The sequence below is a fragment of the Borostomias antarcticus genome (assembly GCF_949987555.1).
Source record: "Borostomias antarcticus genome assembly, chromosome: 19".
Taxonomy (NCBI): domain Eukaryota; kingdom Metazoa; phylum Chordata; class Actinopteri; order Stomiiformes; family Stomiidae; genus Borostomias; species Borostomias antarcticus.
Genome location: NC_140252.1, coordinates 1,565,130 through 1,585,083, shown reverse-complemented (window position 1 = coordinate 1,585,083; position 19,954 = coordinate 1,565,130). Strand labels below are relative to the sequence as shown.

Here is a 19,954-nt window from a genome sequence, read left to right as displayed (position 1 = left end):
ATGTGCTAACCACTGTAATTTCAGACCTACACTGTCGGGAGAGACCAGAACCACTAGAAACGCGTCTGGGGCCTCCATGACTGAACCACTCACTCTGCCAATAAAATGCACGTTTCACACTGATCCAGCATCAATTGATTTTGAGCATTCATTTATCTTTAGCAAAGGGTGTCCCATGAATTTGCTGGCCAGGGACATCATGTGTAAACTCAACCTAAATTTAGTAGTTACAGATGCCGGAGTCAAAGCACACATACCACATCCAGACACAGACACTGAGTTCAGGCTAATGCTAGATGAACAGGACCGGTTTGCCCTTGTCCTGGAGTTAGCAGAGGAGGATGGGGACCTACTGGCACTTATGGCTAATAATTTTAGGGAGGACATGACCGCAGACACACCTATTTGCACAGTGCAAACACCACATGTCACTATGCAGGTTACAGCAAGCAAGGAGGAAGTTGAAGAATGGGTAAGGGATGTAGATGGAGCAGGTCCCAAGCTAGGCACAGGCAGGGTTAACAGCATCTATTTCTGCGACTCTATCACCACAGCAGGAGTCACCCTAGGAGACGCCGAGGCACACGACTTTGTGGCCGCCGTCCAGGAGGGGGTGCCCCATGTTTCTCTCACCAAAGGGCGGATGGATGCATGGGTTAGCCTCGGAGGTTTCACTGGGGCCTGTGATTGGCTGTGGAGAGGGGGTAAACACAAGAAGGAGGGTTATACTCAGTTCGGTGAGGTAACCTCCCTCTTGATGTATGGTGAACTTGTATATAGATTGAAACTGTTTGACCCCATGATGTTGATAATGACCCGAGATGTAATGGCAATTTTTGATCCACAGTACCTGAAGACCGAAGAAGAATCAGCCGATGTAGGGGACATGTTAGCTAAGTTACCCCACTGTATCTGGGCATCAGGGAAATATGATGTAGGGAAAGTCAGGTCAGCCACCCCAGTGGTGGTATCCAACAGAGACGGAGGGGCCCAGGCGCCCAACGTGCGGGTAAAGCAATACCCCATCTCAAAGGAGGCAGAAAAGGGGGTAAGGCCGGTGCTGGAAGAGTTGTTAAAAGCGGGGGTGATTAGAGATCTACCACAAGGAAGCCCTGTTAACACACCCATCTTCCCAGTAAAAAAGCACCAGGAAGCAGGTCAGCCACCAGAGTGGAGGTTTGTGCAGGATCTCAGGGCCGTGAATGAGGTATGTTTGAAGCTCGCTCCTTTGGTACCAGACCCTAACACAATATTTGAGCCTTTGACACCTGACTGCACGTGGTACACTGTCATTGATCTGGCGAATGCCTTCTTTTCTGTACCCGTCGACCCCAAATCACAGCACTGGTTCGCATTCACTTTCGACGGTCGATGCTACACCTGGACACGCTGTCCCCAGGGATGGACGAATTCGCCTACAATCTACAACGCTGCTCTATCCAACGACCTTCGTGAGTATGTCCCACCGGCTGGTGGGGTGCTCATTCAGTATGTTGATGACATACTTCTTGCTTGTCCCACCAGAGAAGGCTGTCTGGAAGGGACCGAGAGGCTCCTACGCCTGCTGGCGGCAGGAGGCCACAAGGCATCCAGGAAGAAAGCCCAGCTTGTGACACAACAGGTCACGTTCTTAGGCCACACACTCACGGCAGAAGGTAAACGCATCACACCAAGCCGGGTCACAGCAATCCTGGCCATGAAAAGACCAGGGACCAAGAAGGAAATTCTCTCTTTTCTTGGAATGGTTGGTTATTGTCGTACCTTCATTCCTGAATGCAGCAGGTTAGACAAAACACTGCGCACCCCGTTTCTCTCCCTTAAACCAGGAGAAAAGGTGATTTGGAGCCCGGAGATGGAGTCGGCGTGGGAGGAGCTAAGGTCCGCGCTCACCACCGCACCGTGTCTTGGGTACCAGGACCCCACCAAACAGTACGACCTGTTCGTTGATGGGAGCGGTAAGTATGTGAGGTGTGTGCTGACCCAGAGGTATGGGGGAAGACACCGACCACTCGCTTACTTCTCACAGGCGTTCTCTGCTGTCGAGCTGGGGCTCCCTGGGTGCACGCGGGCCGTCGTGGCGTGTGACATCGCTCTGGTAAAGTGTGCTCCGATTGTAGGATACTGTAAAGTTGTCATTCAGGCCTCACACGCGGTGGCGGCGATCCTTAACTCTTCAGAGCAAGGCTGTCTTAGTACTGCCCGTGTTCAGCGGTACGAAAGTTCTCTCTTGAGTCAGTCCAACGTGTCAGTTGTCCGCTGTACCACACTTAACCCTGCAACCCTTCTCCCAGATGTCGACTTGGCGGAGGTGGAGCACGACTGCGTGGGACGAGTCGACGAGGAGTGCAAACCAAGGGCAGATTTGAAGGACGTGCCCCTGGAGGGCGCACGTGCACTTTACTGTGATGGTTCTGCTTCCATTGATCCCAATACAGGTCACAAACATGTGGGTTTTGCAGTTGTCTCCGACACAGAGGTAGTGACCAGTGGCAGGCTACAGGACACGTGGTCGGCACAACAGGCAGAGTTGTGGGCCCTCACCCAGGCGTGTGAGGCATCACGTGGTAACAAGGTCACCATTTTTACTGATAGCAAGTATGCGTGGGGCGTGGGTCACAGTTTCGGCGCCCTATGGGCCAGAAGGGGTTACAAAACATCAGCGGGCACCAACATCAAGAATAGGGAACTGATTGACGGCCTACTCGCAGCTATGCTGCTACCCTCACAGCTGGCGGTAGTCAAGGTCATAGCACACACCAATGCAACAGACACAGCATCAAAAGGCAACCAGCGGGCCGATGAGGAGGCCAAGCGAGCGGCTGGTTACCACCTGACAGCTAATCCTAACTCTCTCTCCAATTGTGACACTTGCTTTCTCTCACAGGAACCAGAGGAGCTGACGGAGGAGGATCCAGTTGAGGGACAGGACTGTTTGGGGGTTGCAGGATCAAGTGTGCTTAGGAGAATGTATAGGACTGATCTGGGCCCTGTGGAAGCCTCCCTATGGGAGGAGGAGGGCTGCACCAAAACAGACGGTATCTGGAGGGCAGCAGACGGTAGACCATGCATGCCGAGAAAACATTACACATATTACTGTCACGTTGCTCACGGACGCGGTCACGTGAGCAAAGGGGGGATCAGTCAGATCCTTACCCGAGCATGGTACTGCCCAAGCATCACACAAACAGCAGAGAAAATTTGTCAATGTTGCATCACATGTGCCCGATACAATGTATCCAGGGGCCTCAAAAACACACCAGGACACCATGGGGGTTTAGCCCAGGGTGTAGGAGCTCATCTAATGCTTGATTTTGTGCACCTTACTCCTGCAGCCGGCAAGAACGTGGCGTTGGTGGTCGTGGACATGTATAGTAAGTGGGTGGAGGCTTACCCAATGAAACGGGAGACAGCACGAGGAGTGGCTGAGGCACTGTGCAGAGGTTGGTTCCCCACATTTGGCTTACCCAAGAAAATCTCCTCAGACAACGGCAGCCCGTTCGTCAGTGAGATACTGGCACACGCCACAGAACTGTTGGGAATAGAGCTCAAAACACACTGTAGCTATCACCCACAGTCGGCAGGACAGGTAGAAAGATCCAATGGGACCCTCAAGAGCAGACTCGCCAAACTCATGTCTGAAACCGGTCAGAATTGGGTCAAGTGCCTGCCCCTCGCTCTGCTGTCCATGAGAACCACGCCAAGGTCAGGGACACCTCTGACACCTTTTGAATGCATGTTTGGCCGTCCCCCATACACAGGGGCGGACCCACCAGCAGACCTGGTACCACCACCCAATGCATGTGAATTCGCTGTATGTCTGTCTAAACAATTTTCTGTCATTAGATCCACTCTCACAGCCCAGGCATACGACCCAGCACCAGAACCAAACAACCCCATCAGCCCAGGATCCTTTGTGCTCATCCGAGCGTTCGGCCGCACTAAGTGGACCGACCCACGGTGGAAAGGTCCGTACGAGGTCATCCTGGCCACCCCGACAGCCGTCCGAGTGAAGGAGAGACCAACCTGGGTACACACAGCACATGTGAAGCGTTGGAGAGGGGACGACATCCCAGAGGAAACCACCAGAGACTTCCCATCGTGTGAGCCAGAGTCACCCACAAAGGGGGGACCCGACACCCCACAAACTGACATTCCTTCTGTTCCCAGTCTATCCCCTGTCAAGGAAAAACAACCAGTCGCAAAGCCCGCGGACCCTCAGGAGATCCCAGAAGAGGAGGAGGAGACGACCCCAGCACCTAGGAGACCCCAGAGAGCGCGAAAGCCACCCGCTCACCTAGCCCAATATGAACGAAAGTAAGCTTATCGTTGCCACCGCCATACTATTTACTGCTCTGTCATTCATCGACACCAGTGCTAAGGCCAGTGCCACTGCCATACTATTTACCGCTCTGTCATTCCGCAACACCGGTGCTAAGGCCGGACAAACATTCCATTGTGAGGAGGGGAGGGAGTGTGAAATGAACATTTGCGGATACTGGTACTCGTACTATGGGAAGGCGTACCCCGTGTACCTCTGTATGGAACCATGCAACTTTAAGTGTGATGTGTTCCGGTCAACAGGGACGATCGACGGATTAGGGACCCGACAATGTAGCCAATCCTACCGGAGAGGCATGCATTATGCAAATGCTCCACAGATAAAATTCCGAAGCGGGTCTACGAGAGGAAAGATCAGCCAGACGGATAATTGCGTTACCTGGACCCTGACCCCAAGACTGGGCGATGGAGGGGCTTATCAGGCGGGGGTGGATGTATGGGGAGAAGATCCCTTGGAGCCATTCCAACTCATAGTAAAACCTCGACCCACCACTGCCATCGGTAAAATCAATCAGGCCGCACAAGCAGGGTTAAACAGTGTAAACATACAGGTGACAAACGGAGAGGAGGAGGCCGAATTTCTCTCCAGTAATCATGACCCCCTAGTAGGTACAGATCATCACGGACCCACACAAGAGGCCCGGAGCGCCCTTCGCCGCTGCGGAGGAAACATGGCCTGCGCCCGAGCTGTCCTCATCAGTCAAGTCCACAACGGACCCTGTTGGGTGTGCCACGAGGGAGTCAGGACGGACTCCTTCGAGGGCATCAGCAGCAAAGATGTGGACTTCAATAACACTGGTAATTGCACTACACCATTTGACATTCTAAGTTTTCTCTCAATTGACCAAATGATCAGGAACAACGCAACCAGCCCGCCCCCAGTAACCTGTCAGCACCAGAACGAGCCAACATCCGACGTCCGGAGACGCCGCCGAGTGATCCGGAAAAACGCACCAGTATGTCTCTGCCAACATGACCCCAAAGCACCACTGTTGGGATGGTCTCAGTGCGTCACAAACGTCCATGTGGACGCCCACAATCCCAACTGCACGGTAACCTATCGAAATGTCACACACAATGTAACCTGTCCTTGGGGACTTATATCCACTCCTAAAAGCATGCTGGCGTATGGGTGGCTTTGTGGAGAAAGACACAGATACACCCTAGGACCAGCAGGAACCTGGAGGGGATGCTGCTACCCAGGACTCCTGACGCCCGAAAGTAATATCCATCCAGCCAATCCAACTGGCCCAGAACTCTCCACCACTGCCGTCGGACACCGAGACAAACGTGAGGTAGGCCCACAATCTCAACACCCCAATCTTAATTTTCGCAATCCCTGGACCTCTCAAGCCGAAGAGGCGGGTCTAGGGGTCGCTGCGTCATTTGGTTTCACTGCAGCCATCCCGGCCGTTTGGAGCCTCGAGAAAATCAACCGCCTCGCCTGGAATGACGAGTGTCTAGCCAATGCCACCCGAGATATCAATACAGCCATGTCCCAACTGACAGCTGAAGTATCCGCCATGAGGGAAGCTCTCCTGGAGAACCGTGAAGCCCTCGATCTAATCACCGCCAAGGAAGGTGGAGTATGCAAAATGTTAGGCATAAGTTGTTGCTTTTTTATCCCAGACGCCAAAGACAATGTCACTAACTACCTCAAACACAGTGCCACCATGATTGAACAAGTTTTGAGCCAGGTTGCCCCCACCGGAGGAGATCTGCATTGGCTGACCGAGTTCTTCTCTGGCTGGGCGGGGAAAGCAGTCTACATGATCGTGAGTTTCCTGCTTCTAATTGGAATACTAGTGTTCTGTGGCATTCCTATCTGCAAGTGTTTCATCACCAAAGCAACCAGAGCCACCCTGGGAGGAGACGCCACCGAAATGGTACTGCTGCAGGATGAAGAAGCCTCGCTGTCTCCAGCACAGCAGAATGCGTGGGACATCCAGAGATATCATGAGGCTAACCCCAGAGTGATTCACCAGCAAACAGGCAAGATCTGAGCATACTACACACATTCTCAGACACTGATAACAAACATACCCAGGAACCTCCTAGCTCGGGTAGACACGAGAGCCGTGGCCCGAGCTAAAGTCGAGCTACAGAGCACCTACACACATTCTCAGACCCCCTCTTTCAAAATTTCAAAATTCCAAATTTCAATTTCAAATTTCAATTCGAAATTTCAAATTTCAAATTTCAAATTTCAAATTTCAAATTTCAAATTTCAAATTTCAAATTTCAAAGTTCAAAGTTCAAATTTCAAATTTCAAATTTCAAATTTCAATTTCAAATTTCAAATTTCAATTCCAAATTTCAAATTCTAAATTTCAATGCAGTATGGCACTGATAACAAACACACCCCACACGGGAACCTCCTAACTCGGGTAGACACGAGAGCCGTGGCCCTTGCTTAGTAGAGCTACAACCACCTCCCTACCGTGACAGACCAGCTGGCAGTCACTTAAAGGTTGAGCACCGGAGAGGACTTTTGAAGTCCTGAAGACCAAATCACCAAGAAGCTGAGTAAAACTGACCAATAGGGTCAACCTAAAAAGCAATAATACTGTTCTAAATTTCACTATTAAAGGCTCATGCCATAACTGACATTTTGAACTGTTTTATGATTGTACTAGTTACAGTACAGTAACTAGGTTCTATTATGTTCTATACTCTGTTTTAAAGTCACTGGGCTATTCAGATGTTTTTAAGTACTCTGTTGTTCCCCATTCTGATAGCTTAGCTTAGCATCATTCACCAGTAATGTTAACAGTAGAATGATCCATTGTATGGATCAAAGGGGGGAATGTGAAAGCTATTCTTGATAAAGTGTTATTATGGTTGTTGAAATGCCAGGCCTGATTGTATGTAGGCCTAAAGTTAAGCTTCATACTGCTGTGCACTTCTGTAGTTTTCCAGAATGCAGTATGCAGGAAAAGTGTTATTATCTCTGATAGTAGCAGATAATGTTGACGGCCAAGGCCAACTAACAAAGAAACGTCTGTCCAGGTTGCAGCAAAAATGTATTAACCGAACATCCTTATCTATCCCGGCTAGACAGGAATGAGCGCATATGACCAACATGATAGACAGTAGTTTCAACCAATCAGGTATTCAGATATGTAGTCACGAGGTGTGGAACAAGCCTAGCATTCTTAGCCAGTATAAATATCCTCTCCCGACAAAGGGGAGTGCGCTTATCCAGATACTCTTTGTGCGTGTCTGTATAACTGTCCCTTTCGCTGCGATTGAAATAAATGTAAGTTCTTTTATTCTATTCTGTTGTATCACTCGTCCTCATTTTAACAAGGTTGTGTGGTTGTGCTGGCTCCTACTTTGAGAACCCTGTGGTAGGCTATCGGTGAATTCAATCTGATGTGTGACGAGAGTCTGTTTTGAGCCCAAACATCCCAGATCAACCGAGCACCCAGCCACTACAACACCAAATCACTTATCAAATTAGAATATATTAGTCAAGACCACTCTATATTATTCACAACATCTACAGTACTAGCCCTTAGTCACTAGATGCTTTCATAGAATCACAACACTGAGAAATACATTCCTTCCTCTAAAAAAAAGCACCGTCACCCAGTGGCTTTACAATAAATGGCTTGTTGAGTTCTCTCTTGGTGTCAAACATCTAGAATCAAATGACTTACAGAGATGGTGTGATAATAATCAAGTGTTTGACACTGGTTCGCAGGGAAGGAGACCCAGCATCCATGTAGGTAGGCACTAGTGTATATGCACTAGTCTGATCTTCATGTTGACGGCTTTCAGAGAGTAATGCATACCCTTCCAAGTATCCCAGATTATACCAGTTCCAAATCTATCAGTGTGACCCCACAGATACAGCCCATTGATGTTAGCAAGATGGCATTTTAAATACCAAAAGGCCCCATAAAACACAGTTGCACAATTCTTGCTGAAAGACTCCTGGTCTTTGTCGAAGGTGCTAAATTTCTGTCCGTTATGGTAACTGAGGGAGTCTCCCGCTCCCCCGTTGGTGAATCCCATGACGTTCAGCTTGTAGCCGTCTGCCTCTGAGCCCACAGAGAAGTGGGAGTACTGAGCAGACACCTTGTTTCCCTCAAAGTCCTCCATGTCCACCCTCAGCTCGTGAGATCTGTTCACGGTGAGGAGGTGCATGGCATCCAGTCCGAGCCAGTACTCTCCATTTGCATCTCCAAAGCCAGCTTTGTACTGCTCCCAGGGTCTGTAGAAGTTGACGCTACCGTCCATTCTCCTCTGGATGACGGTCCACCTTCCTCCATCTGTGTCCATGTCACAGTAGACCTGGACTGGAGCAAGCGCAGGGTAGATGGTGAACACAGCACTGGCTTTTGAGACGGTCTTGTAGATTTCATCACAGTTCCTGACCAAAGAGACGTCACAGCGAGGTTCAGAGTGGACTGATGCCGCCAACAGCAGAACTGTGAAGGCCAGAGTTATCATTCTGAAGTGTTGAAGTTTCAGCTCTCAGATCTGATCAGGTGGCTGAGGAATGTCTCAGTGTGCGCAGGGTATCCAGGCTCAAATGTTTTATGAGTTATAAAGACTTATGGGAGCCTTCAATATTGTTGCAGACACGCACGTGATCACTGTGGAAGAACCAGTTCAGAGTGACATTCTGAATGTTGTCCTGACTAAGAATGCTTCAATGGAATCTACTGTTAATCATCAGTAGTGTCATCTGAAATATGTTGTCTTACCTGCCACCCTGCCGCTTGGACAGGTAAACATGGACTGCCACCACTACCAGACCTTTGAAAAGTAACAATACCAACCAAACACACATCAAAACAGTGTTGTGGTTATATGAAATTATCTATTGACTTAGGGCTAGTAGTGTAGGTGTTGTGAATGATAGTCGTCTTGACTATACGTTGCTAAATCGAGATGGTTGATTATTTTGCTATTACTTGCCTTGATGGGCCGGGGAGTCAAGTGAGGATTATGTTCTTTGACTTCTCGAGCGCTTTCAACACCATCCAGCCTCTGCTACTCAGAGAGAAGCTTGGACAGATGGGAGTGGATCCCGCCTGCGTATCACGGCCTACCTGACGGGAAGACCACAGCCCAGCAAACACGCAACGTCAGGGAGACGTTCACTTCATGTCTTAATAACGTCCGTCGGTCCATAACCCCATTTGTACGTCTGCTGGACCCCTCAATATTCAAACGTCTGGCTTGGACCCCTCTAAGACGTCTGTGGACGTGCAAAACGGGTCCAATATCTGAACGTTAAAAAAAAACATTCATTCTGGCTCCTAATTGGATGTCTTTGGACGTCCGAAAAAGACAAAAAAGACGTCTAAAAGACGTCTTTTAGACGTGTCTTTGCTCAGTGGGAGTTCGTCAGGTTGGGGAGCTGCGTCTCTGGAACGGTGGCGAGTAGCACTGGTGCTCCGCAGTGGACTGTGCTGGCTCCTTACCTGTTCACCTTGTACACATCGGACCACAAGTACAACTCAGAGTCCTACCAGATCCAGAAGTACTCTGATGACACAGCTATTGTGGCGTGTGTGAGGAAGGGACAGGAGGCGGAGTACAGGAACCTTGTGGGATCTGGTGTGAGAGGAACGGCCTTCTCCTGAACACCAAGAAGACGAGGGAGATGGTCGTAAAACTGGGTTGTGGATCTTAGCCAAGCAGTCTGTTCTCCACTAGATGGTTTTTCTATCATGAACAGTGACCATGACTGTTTCCTTCTGGCTGAAGGTAGAAGTTTTCTTAAGCTACAGCAATACGTTCAAATGATTTGACCTTCAAACCTTATTGTTAAATTAACCTGACTCATAGCTATGTTTAGAGGGAACTTCTACCTGCACCATTCTACCACTAGATGGTGCTAATGTACCTGTGGGTAATGAGGCCCGTCAGAATGTGCATTGTACAGTATCTGCATGTGCATATCTGTGCATGTTTATGATCCGGGAGGAAGTGGATTTGAATGCTGTGCAGTGGGAGAAGACAGTCCTGATTTTATTTAACTTAATGTTTGTCAATTGTTACATTTTTTCTTTTTTAGTTCATGACCCGTTTTAGATTGATATTCTTGTCCTTTGTTGGTTTCACAATTCTGCTATTGTGTTAGTAGAGAGCTTAGTTGGCTGAATCTTAGAGGGTTGGTCTCTCCATCTGTCCAATGCACTCTCTGAATATTAGATATATGGGGTAATGTTGGTTTGTATCGAATGTCAATCCTTCATGTTTCCCTCGTTTGGTTTGTAAGTAGATGTGATGAAAGCAATTATAAAAGTGCTCATGAGCAAGATGAGCATGGGGGTCATAACTGTTCACCTGCTAATCTAGACAGTAGATTAATTTCAGATATGAAGAAAAAAAAACGTATTTGTGTTATGAATATAAAACCAATGTTGAATACTGCTGTTTTTGATTTATTTTATTTTTATTTTTTGTATGTTTTAGCAAAGGATTTTGACTGCTGTTCCCGACAAATACTTGAATTTCTTAAAAAAAAAGAAAAAAAAAAAGTGTAGAGTAAAAGTAGTGAATGAATAAAAAAAAGTCTTTGGGGAATATGTTTTGGACTGTTTTGGTTTTTACAGGTGTCACTGCTTTGTTGTTTGTTTGTTGTATTGCCCCTCTAGTAACACTGTTAAAATGTTCTAGCCTACCTGAATAGCTAGTAGGCCCTAGTTCTGATAGTTGACTTTAGATCAACATGTGTAGGCTACGTTGGTTCATTCGTTAGTCTGTAGCCTACAATGGCAATGTAGGTGGCCCACTACTTGGAGGCGCTCGCCACAGTTAATTTTTTTCCGCCATTGGCAATAACATTTTGGTTTGTAGGCTAGATAAAAACTGCTTTGTGTTTCAGTAAAAGTGTCGTCTATGCTACTCGGGCAGCCATCTACTTTCTAAATCCACAGACTACAGAGATTGAGGAGGTTATTGCTCTTTTGGCGCTCATTGAAAATGTTAGGATTCTCGTTATCAATGTGTTTTGTGTGGGTACAATTGTCATTAGTATAGTCATATTTCACAACACTGATCAGCGAAATTCCGACCTCCGATGCAACTGGAACGCAGCATTTGAATCAATCATCTCATTTGCCATGGTAGTTTTCACAGGAATTTGTTTAGGTCAATGGTGCAGATGGGGACAACATACAGGGTGCACGGACAAGACGGTGCAGAGGCAGGATAGTTCAAATGTAAAATACAGCAGGCCTACTAGTTAGGGCCCGAGCACTAGCAGCGCGAGGCCCTATTGAAATTGTAAGGATTATTATTAGGGCCCGAGCACTGGCAGTGCGAGGTGTTTGGTGAAAACTAAAATTTTTTGAGAACTTTTGATCACAAAGGTCTTAAGATGAAGCTGACCGAATATGAAGTTGATCGGATGAAATCTGTAGGAGGAGTTCGTTGAAGTATGAGGCATGGAAATGGTAAAAACAAGGACAAAATGGCACATTAAAAGCAAAATGGCTGACTTCCTGATGGATGTTGGGTATAGTTCCAAGAGACATTTTAGTGTCTCGATGAACTACATATGCCCACCGAATTTAGGGGGGACATTAGGTACTGTGAACATTTGTTTCCTAAAATATAAAGAAGTGCAAGGAATACAAATAGCTGTGTGTGTGTGCGTGTGCATATCTGTCATCAAGGTGCCTCCACAGCGAGTGACCGACGCCTCATGTTCAGTTGAATGTAAATGTCTATTCTATACACTTATGCAAATGAGTTGTGAATCTCACAAAATACAAACTGACAACGTATCACGCATGAGAATGCATTCTTTGCTGACTGATTTTTATTTGAGAGAAAATCAATGTACATATAAAGTTGGATCAGCCTTTGATAACTTGCAGTATATATGATCAGATTATATCTGCAGAACAGCCCTTGGAATTACACATTTCAATTTAACCCTATAGACTGGTATATAATGGGTATAAATGGATGATTAGTAAGATAGTACTGATATTACATAACTTAAGAGCAGGGTTAACACCAAATCACTTATCAAATTAGAATATATTAGTCAAGACCACTCTATATTATTCACAACATCTACAGTACTAGCCCTTAGTCACTAGATGCTTTCATAGAATCACAACACTGAGAAATACATTCCTTCCTCTAAAAAAAAGCACCGTCACCCAGTGGCTTTACAATAAATGGCTTGTTGAGTTCTCTCTTGGTGTCAAACATCTAGAATCAAATGACTTACAGAGATGGTGTGATAATAATCAAGTGTTTGACACTGGTTCGCAGGGAAGGAGACCCAGCATCCATGTAGGTAGGCACTAGTGTATATGCACTAGTCTGATCTTCATGTTGACGGCTTTCAGAGAGTAATGCATACCCTTCCAAGTATCCCAGATTATACCAGTTCCAAATCTATCAGTGTGACCCCACAGATACAGCCCATTGATGTTAGCAAGATGGCATTTTAAATACCAAAAGGCCCCATAAAACACAGTTGCACAATTCTTGCTGAAAGACTCCTGGTCTTTGTCGAAGGTGCTAAATTTCTGTCCGTTATGGTAACTGAGGGAGTCTCCCGCTCCCCCGTTGGTGAATCCCATGACGTTCAGCTTGTAGCCGTCTGCCTCTGAGCCCACAGAGAAGTGGGAGTACTGAGCAGACACCTTGTTTCCCTCAAAGTCCTCCATGTCCACCCTCAGCTCGTGAGATCTGTTCACGGTGAGGAGGTGCATGGCATCCAGTCCGAGCCAGTACTCTCCATTTGCATCTCCAAAGCCAGCTTTGTACTGCTCCCAGGGTCTGTAGAAGTTGACGCTACCGTCCATTCTCCTCTGGATGACGGTCCACCTTCCTCCATCTGTGTCCATGTCACAGTAGACCTGGACTGGAGCAAGCGCAGGGTAGATGGTGAACACAGCACTGGCTTTTGAGACGGTCTTGTAGATTTCATCACAGTTCCTGACCAAAGAGACGTCACAGCGAGGTTCAGAGTGGACTGATGCCGCCAACAGCAGAACTGTGAAGGCCAGAGTTATCATTCTGAAGTGTTGAAGTTTCAGCTCTCAGATCTGATCAGGTGGCTGAGGAATGTCTCAGTGTGCGCAGGGTATCCAGGCTCAAATGTTTTATGAGTTATAAAGACTTATGGGAGCCTTCAATATTGTTGCAGACACGCACGTGATCACTGTGGAAGAACCAGTTCAGAGTGACATTCTGAATGTTGTCCTGACTAAGAATGCTTCAATGGAATCTACTGTTAATCATCAGTAGTGTCATCTGAAATATGTTGTCTTACCTGCCACCCTGCCGCTTGGACAGGTAAACATGGACTGCCACCACTACCAGACCTTTGAAAAGTAACAATACCAACCAAACACACATCAAAACAGTGTTGTGGTTATATGAAATTATCTATTGACTTAGGGCTAGTAGTGTAGGTGTTGTGAATGATAGTCGTCTTGACTATACGTTGCTAAATCGAGATGGTTGATTATTTTGCTATTACTTGCCTTGATGGGCCGGGGAGTCAAGTGAGGATTATGTTCTTTGACTTCTCGAGCGCTTTCAACACCATCCAGCCTCTGCTACTCAGAGAGAAGCTTGGACAGATGGGAGTGGATCCCGCCTGCGTATCACGGCCTACCTGACGGGAAGACCACAGCCCAGCAAACACGCAACGTCAGGGAGACGTTCACTTCATGTCTTAATAACGTCCGTCGGTCCATAACCCCATTTGTACGTCTGCTGGACCCCTCAATATTCAAACGTCTGGCTTGGACCCCTCTAAGACGTCTGTGGACGTGCAAAACGGGTCCAATATCTGAACGTTAAAAAAAAACATTCATTCTGGCTCCTAATTGGATGTCTTTGGACGTCCGAAAAAGACAAAAAAGACGTCTAAAAGACGTCTTTTAGACGTGTCTTTGCTCAGTGGGAGTTCGTCAGGTTGGGGAGCTGCGTCTCTGGAACGGTGGCGAGTAGCACTGGTGCTCCGCAGTGGACTGTGCTGGCTCCTTACCTGTTCACCTTGTACACATCGGACCACAAGTACAACTCAGAGTCCTACCAGATCCAGAAGTACTCTGATGACACAGCTATTGTGGCGTGTGTGAGGAAGGGACAGGAGGCGGAGTACAGGAACCTTGTGGGATCTGGTGTGAGAGGAACGGCCTTCTCCTGAACACCAAGAAGACGAGGGAGATGGTCGTAAAACTGGGTTGTGGATCTTAGCCAAGCAGTCTGTTCTCCACTAGATGGTTTTTCTATCATGAACAGTGACCATGACTGTTTCCTTCTGGCTGAAGGTAGAAGTTTTCTTAAGCTACAGCAATACGTTCAAATGATTTGACCTTCAAACCTTATTGTTAAATTAACCTGACTCATAGCTATGTTTAGAGGGAACTTCTACCTGCACCATTCTACCACTAGATGGTGCTAATGTACCTGTGGGTAATGAGGCCCGTCAGAATGTGCATTGTACAGTATCTGCATGTGCATATCTGTGCATGTTTATGATCCGGGAGGAAGTGGATTTGAATGCTGTGCAGTGGGAGAAGACAGTCCTGATTTTATTTAACTTAATGTTTGTCAATTGTTACATTTTTTCTTTTTTAGTTCATGACCCGTTTTAGATTGATATTCTTGTCCTTTGTTGGTTTCACAATTCTGCTATTGTGTTAGTAGAGAGCTTAGTTGGCTGAATCTTAGAGGGTTGGTCTCTCCATCTGTCCAATGCACTCTCTGAATATTAGATATATGGGGTAATGTTGGTTTGTATCGAATGTCAATCCTTCATGTTTCCCTCGTTTGGTTTGTAAGTAGATGTGATGAAAGCAATTATAAAAGTGCTCATGAGCAAGATGAGCATGGGGGTCATAACTGTTCACCTGCTAATCTAGACAGTAGATTAATTTCAGATATGAAGAAAAAAAAACGTATTTGTGTTATGAATATAAAACCAATGTTGAATACTGCTGTTTTTGATTTATTTTATTTTTATTTTTTGTATGTTTTAGCAAAGGATTTTGACTGCTGTTCCCGACAAATACTTGAATTTCTTAAAAAAAAAAAAAAAAAAAAGTGTAGAGTAAAAGTAGTGAATGAATAAAAAAAAGTCTTTGGGGAATATGTTTTGGACTGTTTTGGTTTTTACAGGTGTCACTGCTTTGTTGTTTGTTTGTTGTATTGCCCCTCTAGTAACACTGTTAAAATGTTCTAGCCTACCTGAATAGCTAGTAGGCCCTAGTTCTGATAGTTGACTTTAGATCAACATGTGTAGGCTACGTTGGTTCATTCGTTAGTCTGTAGCCTACAATGGCAATGTAGGTGGCCCACTACTTGGAGGCGCTCGCCACAGTTAATTTTTTTCCACCATTGGCAATAACATTTTGGTTTGTAGGCTAGATAAAAACTGCTTTGTGTTTCAGTAAAAGTGTCGTCTATGCTACTCGGGCAGCCATCTACTTTCTAAATCCACAGACTACAGAGATTGAGGAGGTTATTGCTCTTTTGGCGCTCATTGAAAATGTTAGGATTCTCGTTATCAATGTGTTTTGTGTGGGTACAATTGTCATTAGTATAGTCATATTTCACAACACTGATCAGCGAAATTCCGACCTCCGATGCAACTGGAACGCAGCATTTGAATCAATCATCTCATTTGCCATGGTAGTTTTCACAGGAATTTGTTTAGGTCGATGGTGCAGATGGGGACAACATACAGGGTGCACGGACAAGACGGTGCAGAGGCAGGATAGTTCAAATGTAAAATACAGCAGGCCTACTAGTTAGGGCCCGAGCACTAGCAGCGCGAGGCCCTATTGAAATTGTAAGGATTATTATTAGGGCCCGAGCACTGGCAGTGCGAGGTGTTTGGTGAAAACTAAAATTTTTTGAGAACTTTTGATCACAAAGGTCTTAAGATGAAGCTGACCGAATATGAAGTTGATCGGATGAAATCTGTAGGAGGAGTTCGTTGAAGTATGAGGCATGGAAATGGTAAAAACAAGGACAAAATGGCACATTAAAAGCAAAATGGCTGACTTCCTGATGGATGTTGGGTATAGTTCCAAGAGACATTTTAGTGTCTCGATGAACTACATATGCCCACCGAATTTAGGGGGGACATTAGGTACTGTGAACATTTGTTTCCTAAAATATAAAGAAGTGCAAGGAATACAAATAGCTGTGTGTGTGTGCGTGTGCATATCTGTCATCAAGGTGCCTCCACAGCGAGTGACTGACGCCTCATGTTCAGTTGAATGTAAATGTCTATTCTATACACTTATGCAAATGAGTTGTGAATCTCACAAAATACAAACTGACAACGTATCACGCATGAGAATGCATTCTTTGCTGACTGATTTTTATTTGAGAGAAAATCAATGTACATATAAAGTTGGATCAGCCTTTGATAACTTGCAGTATATATGATCAGATTATATCTGCAGAACAGCCCTTGGAATTACACATTTCAATTTAACCCTATAGACTGGTATATAATGGGTATAAATGGATGATTAGTAAGATAGTACTGATATTACATAACTTAAGAGCAGGGTTAACACCAAATCACTTATCAAATTAGAATATATTAGTCAAGACCACTCTATATTATTCACAACATCTACAGTACTAGCCCTTAGTCACTAGATGCTTTCATAGAATCACAACACTGAGAAATACATTCCTTCCTCTAAAAAAAAGCACCGTCACCCAGTGGCTTTACAATAAATGGCTTGTTGAGTTCTCTCTTGGTGTCAAACATCTAGAATCAAATGACTTACAGAGATGGTGTGATAATAATCAAGTGTTTGACACTGGTTCGCAGGGAAGGAGACCCAGCATCCATGTAGGTAGGCACTAGTGTATATGCACTAGTCTGATCTTCATGTTGACGGCTTTCAGAGAGTAATGCATACCCTTCCAAGTATCCCAGATTATACCAGTTCCAAATCTATCAGTGTGACCCCACAGATACAGCCCATTGATGTTAGCAAGATGGCATTTTAAATACCAAAAGGCCCCATAAAACACAGTTGCACAATTCTTGCTGAAAGACTCCTGGTCTTTGTCGAAGGTGCTAAATTTCTGTCCGTTATGGTAACTGAGGGAGTCTCCCGCTCCCCCGTTGGTGAATCCCATGACGTTCAGCTTGTAGCCGTCTGCCTCTGAGCCCACAGAGAAGTGGGAGTACTGAGCAGACACCTTGTTTCCCTCAAAGTCCTCCATGTCCACCCTCAGCTCGTGAGATCTGTTCACGGTGAGGAGGTGCATGGCATCCAGTCCGAGCCAGTACTCTCCATTTGCATCTCCAAAGCCAGCTTTGTACTGCTCCCAGGGTCTGTAGAAGTTGACGCTACCGTCCATTCTCCTCTGGATGACGGTCCACCTTCCTCCATCTGTGTCCATGTCACAATAGACCTGGACTGGAGCAAGCGCAGGGTAGATGGTGAACACAGCACTGGCTTTTGAGACGGTCTTGTAGATTTCATCACAGTTCCTGACCAAAGAGACGTCACAGCGAGGTACAGAGTGGACTGATGTCGCCAACAGCAGAACTGTGAAGGCCAGAGTTATCATTCTGAAGTGTTGAAGTTTCAGCTCTCAGATCTGATCAGGTGGCTGAGGAATGTCTCAGTGTGCGCAGGGTCTCCAGGCTCAAATGTTTAATGAGTTTTGGGAAGAATTATGGGAGCCTTCAATACTGTTACAGACACGCACGTGATCACTGTGGAAGAACCAGTTCAGAGTGACATTCTGAATGTTGTCCTGACTAAGAATGCTTCAATGTAATCTACTGTAAATCATCAGTAGTGTCAATGTTGTCTTACCTGCCACCCTGCCGCTTGGACAGGTAAACATGGACTGCCACCACTACCAGACCTTTGAAAAGTAACAATACCAACCAAACACACATCAAAGCAGCGTTGTGGTTATATGAAATCATCTATTGACTTAGGGCTAGTAGTGTAGGTGTTGTGAATGATAGTCGTCTTGACTATACGTTGCTAAATCGAGATGGTTGATTATTTTGCTATTACTTGCCTTGATGGGCCGGGGAGTCAAGTGAGGATTATGTTCTTTGACTTCTCGAGCGCTTTCAACACCATCCAGCCTCTGCTACTCAGAGAGAAGCTTGGACAGATGGGAGTGGATCCCGCCTGCGTATCACGGCCTACCTGACGGGAAGACCACAGCCCAGCAAACACGCAACGTCAGGGAGACGTTCACTTCATGTCTTAATAACGTCCGTCGGTCCATAACCCCATTTGTACGTCTGCTGGACCCCTCAATATTCAAACGTCTGGCTTGGACCCCTCTAAGACGTCTGTGGACGTGCAAAACGGGTCCAATATCTGAACGTAAAAAAAAAACATTCATTCTGGCTCCTAATTGGATGTCTTTGGACGTCCGAAAAAGACAAAAAAGACGTCTAAAAGACGTCTTTTAGACGTGTCTTTGCTCAGTGGGAGTTCGTCAGGTTGGGGAGCTGCGTCTCTGGAACGGTGGTGAGTAGCACTGGTGCTCCGCAGTGGACTGTGCTGGCTCCTTACCTGTTCACCTTGTACACATCGGACCACAAGTACAACTCAGAGTCCTACCAGATCCAGAAGTACTCTGATGACACAGCTATTGTGGCGTGTGTGAGGAAGGGACAGGAGGCGGAGTACAGGAACCTTGTGGGATCTGGTGTGAGAGGAACGGCCTTCTCCTGAACACCAAGAAGACGAGGGAGATGGTCGTAAAACTGGGTTGTGGATCTTAGCCAAGCAGTCTGTTCTCCACTAGATGTTTTTTCTATCATGAACAGTGACCATGACTGTTTCCTTCTGGCTGAAGGTAGAAGTTTTCTTAAGCTACAGCAATACGTTCAAATGATTTGACCTTCAAACCTTATTGTTAAATTAACCTGACTCATAGCTATGTTTAGAGGGAACTTCTACCTGCACCATTCTACCACTAGATGGTGCTAATGTACCTGTGGGTAATGAGGCCCGTCAGAATGTGCATTGTACAGTATCTGCATGTGCATATCTGTGCATGTTTATGATCCGGGAGGAAGTGGATTTGAATGCTGTGCAGTGGGAGAAGACAGTCCTGATTTTATTTAACTTAATGTTTGTCAATTGTTACATTTTTTCTTTTTTAGTTCATGACCCGTTTTAGATTGATATTCTTGTCCTTTGTTGGTTTCACAATTCTGCTATTGTGTTAGTAGAGAGCTTAGTTGGCTGAATCTTAGAGGGTTGGTCTCTCCATCTGTCCAATGCACTCTCTGAATATTAGATATATGGGGTAATGTTGGTTTGTATCGAATGTCAATCCTTCATGTTTCCCTCGTTTGGTTTGTAAGTAGATGTGATGAAAGCAATTATAAAAGTGCTCATGAGCAAGATGAGCATGGGGGTCATAACTGTTCACCTGCTAATCTAGACAGTAGATTAATTTCAGATATGAAGAAAAAAAAACGTATTTGTGTTATGAATATAAAACCAATGTTGAATACTGCTGTTTTTGATTTATTTTATTTTTATTTTTTGTATGTTTTAGCAAAGGATTTTGACTGCTGTTCCCGACAAATACTTGAATTACTTAAAAAAAAAAAAAAAGTGTAGAGTAAAAGTAGTGAATGAATAAAAAAAAGTCTTTG

General features: G+C 45.8%; 3 protein-coding genes across 3 annotated transcripts; all 3 read right to left on the bottom strand.

The window, feature by feature from the left end:
* Positions 1 to 8,076: 8,076 nt before the first annotated feature.
* Positions 8,077 to 8,796, bottom strand: LOC311321551 (microfibril-associated glycoprotein 4-like; the record flags this gene model as incomplete). The annotated part of the gene is made up of 1 exon (XM_084453546.1): positions 8,077 to 8,796. The coding sequence occupies one exon, from the start codon at positions 8,794 to 8,796 to the stop codon at positions 8,077 to 8,079; it is 720 nt and encodes a 239-aa protein (XP_084309672.1).
* Positions 8,797 to 12,620: 3,824 nt separating this feature from the next.
* Positions 12,621 to 13,340, bottom strand: LOC311321550 (microfibril-associated glycoprotein 4-like; the record flags this gene model as incomplete). The annotated part of the gene is made up of 1 exon (XM_084453545.1): positions 12,621 to 13,340. One exon carries the CDS (start codon positions 13,338 to 13,340, stop codon positions 12,621 to 12,623), a length of 720 nt encoding a protein of 239 aa, XP_084309671.1.
* A 3,823-nt stretch (positions 13,341 to 17,163) lies between these two features.
* On the bottom strand, positions 17,164 to 17,883 carry LOC311321549 (microfibril-associated glycoprotein 4-like; the record flags this gene model as incomplete). The annotated part of the gene is made up of 1 exon (XM_084453544.1): positions 17,164 to 17,883. The coding sequence occupies one exon, from the start codon at positions 17,881 to 17,883 to the stop codon at positions 17,164 to 17,166; it is 720 nt and encodes a 239-aa protein (XP_084309670.1).
* Positions 17,884 to 19,954: the final 2,071 nt, after the last annotated feature.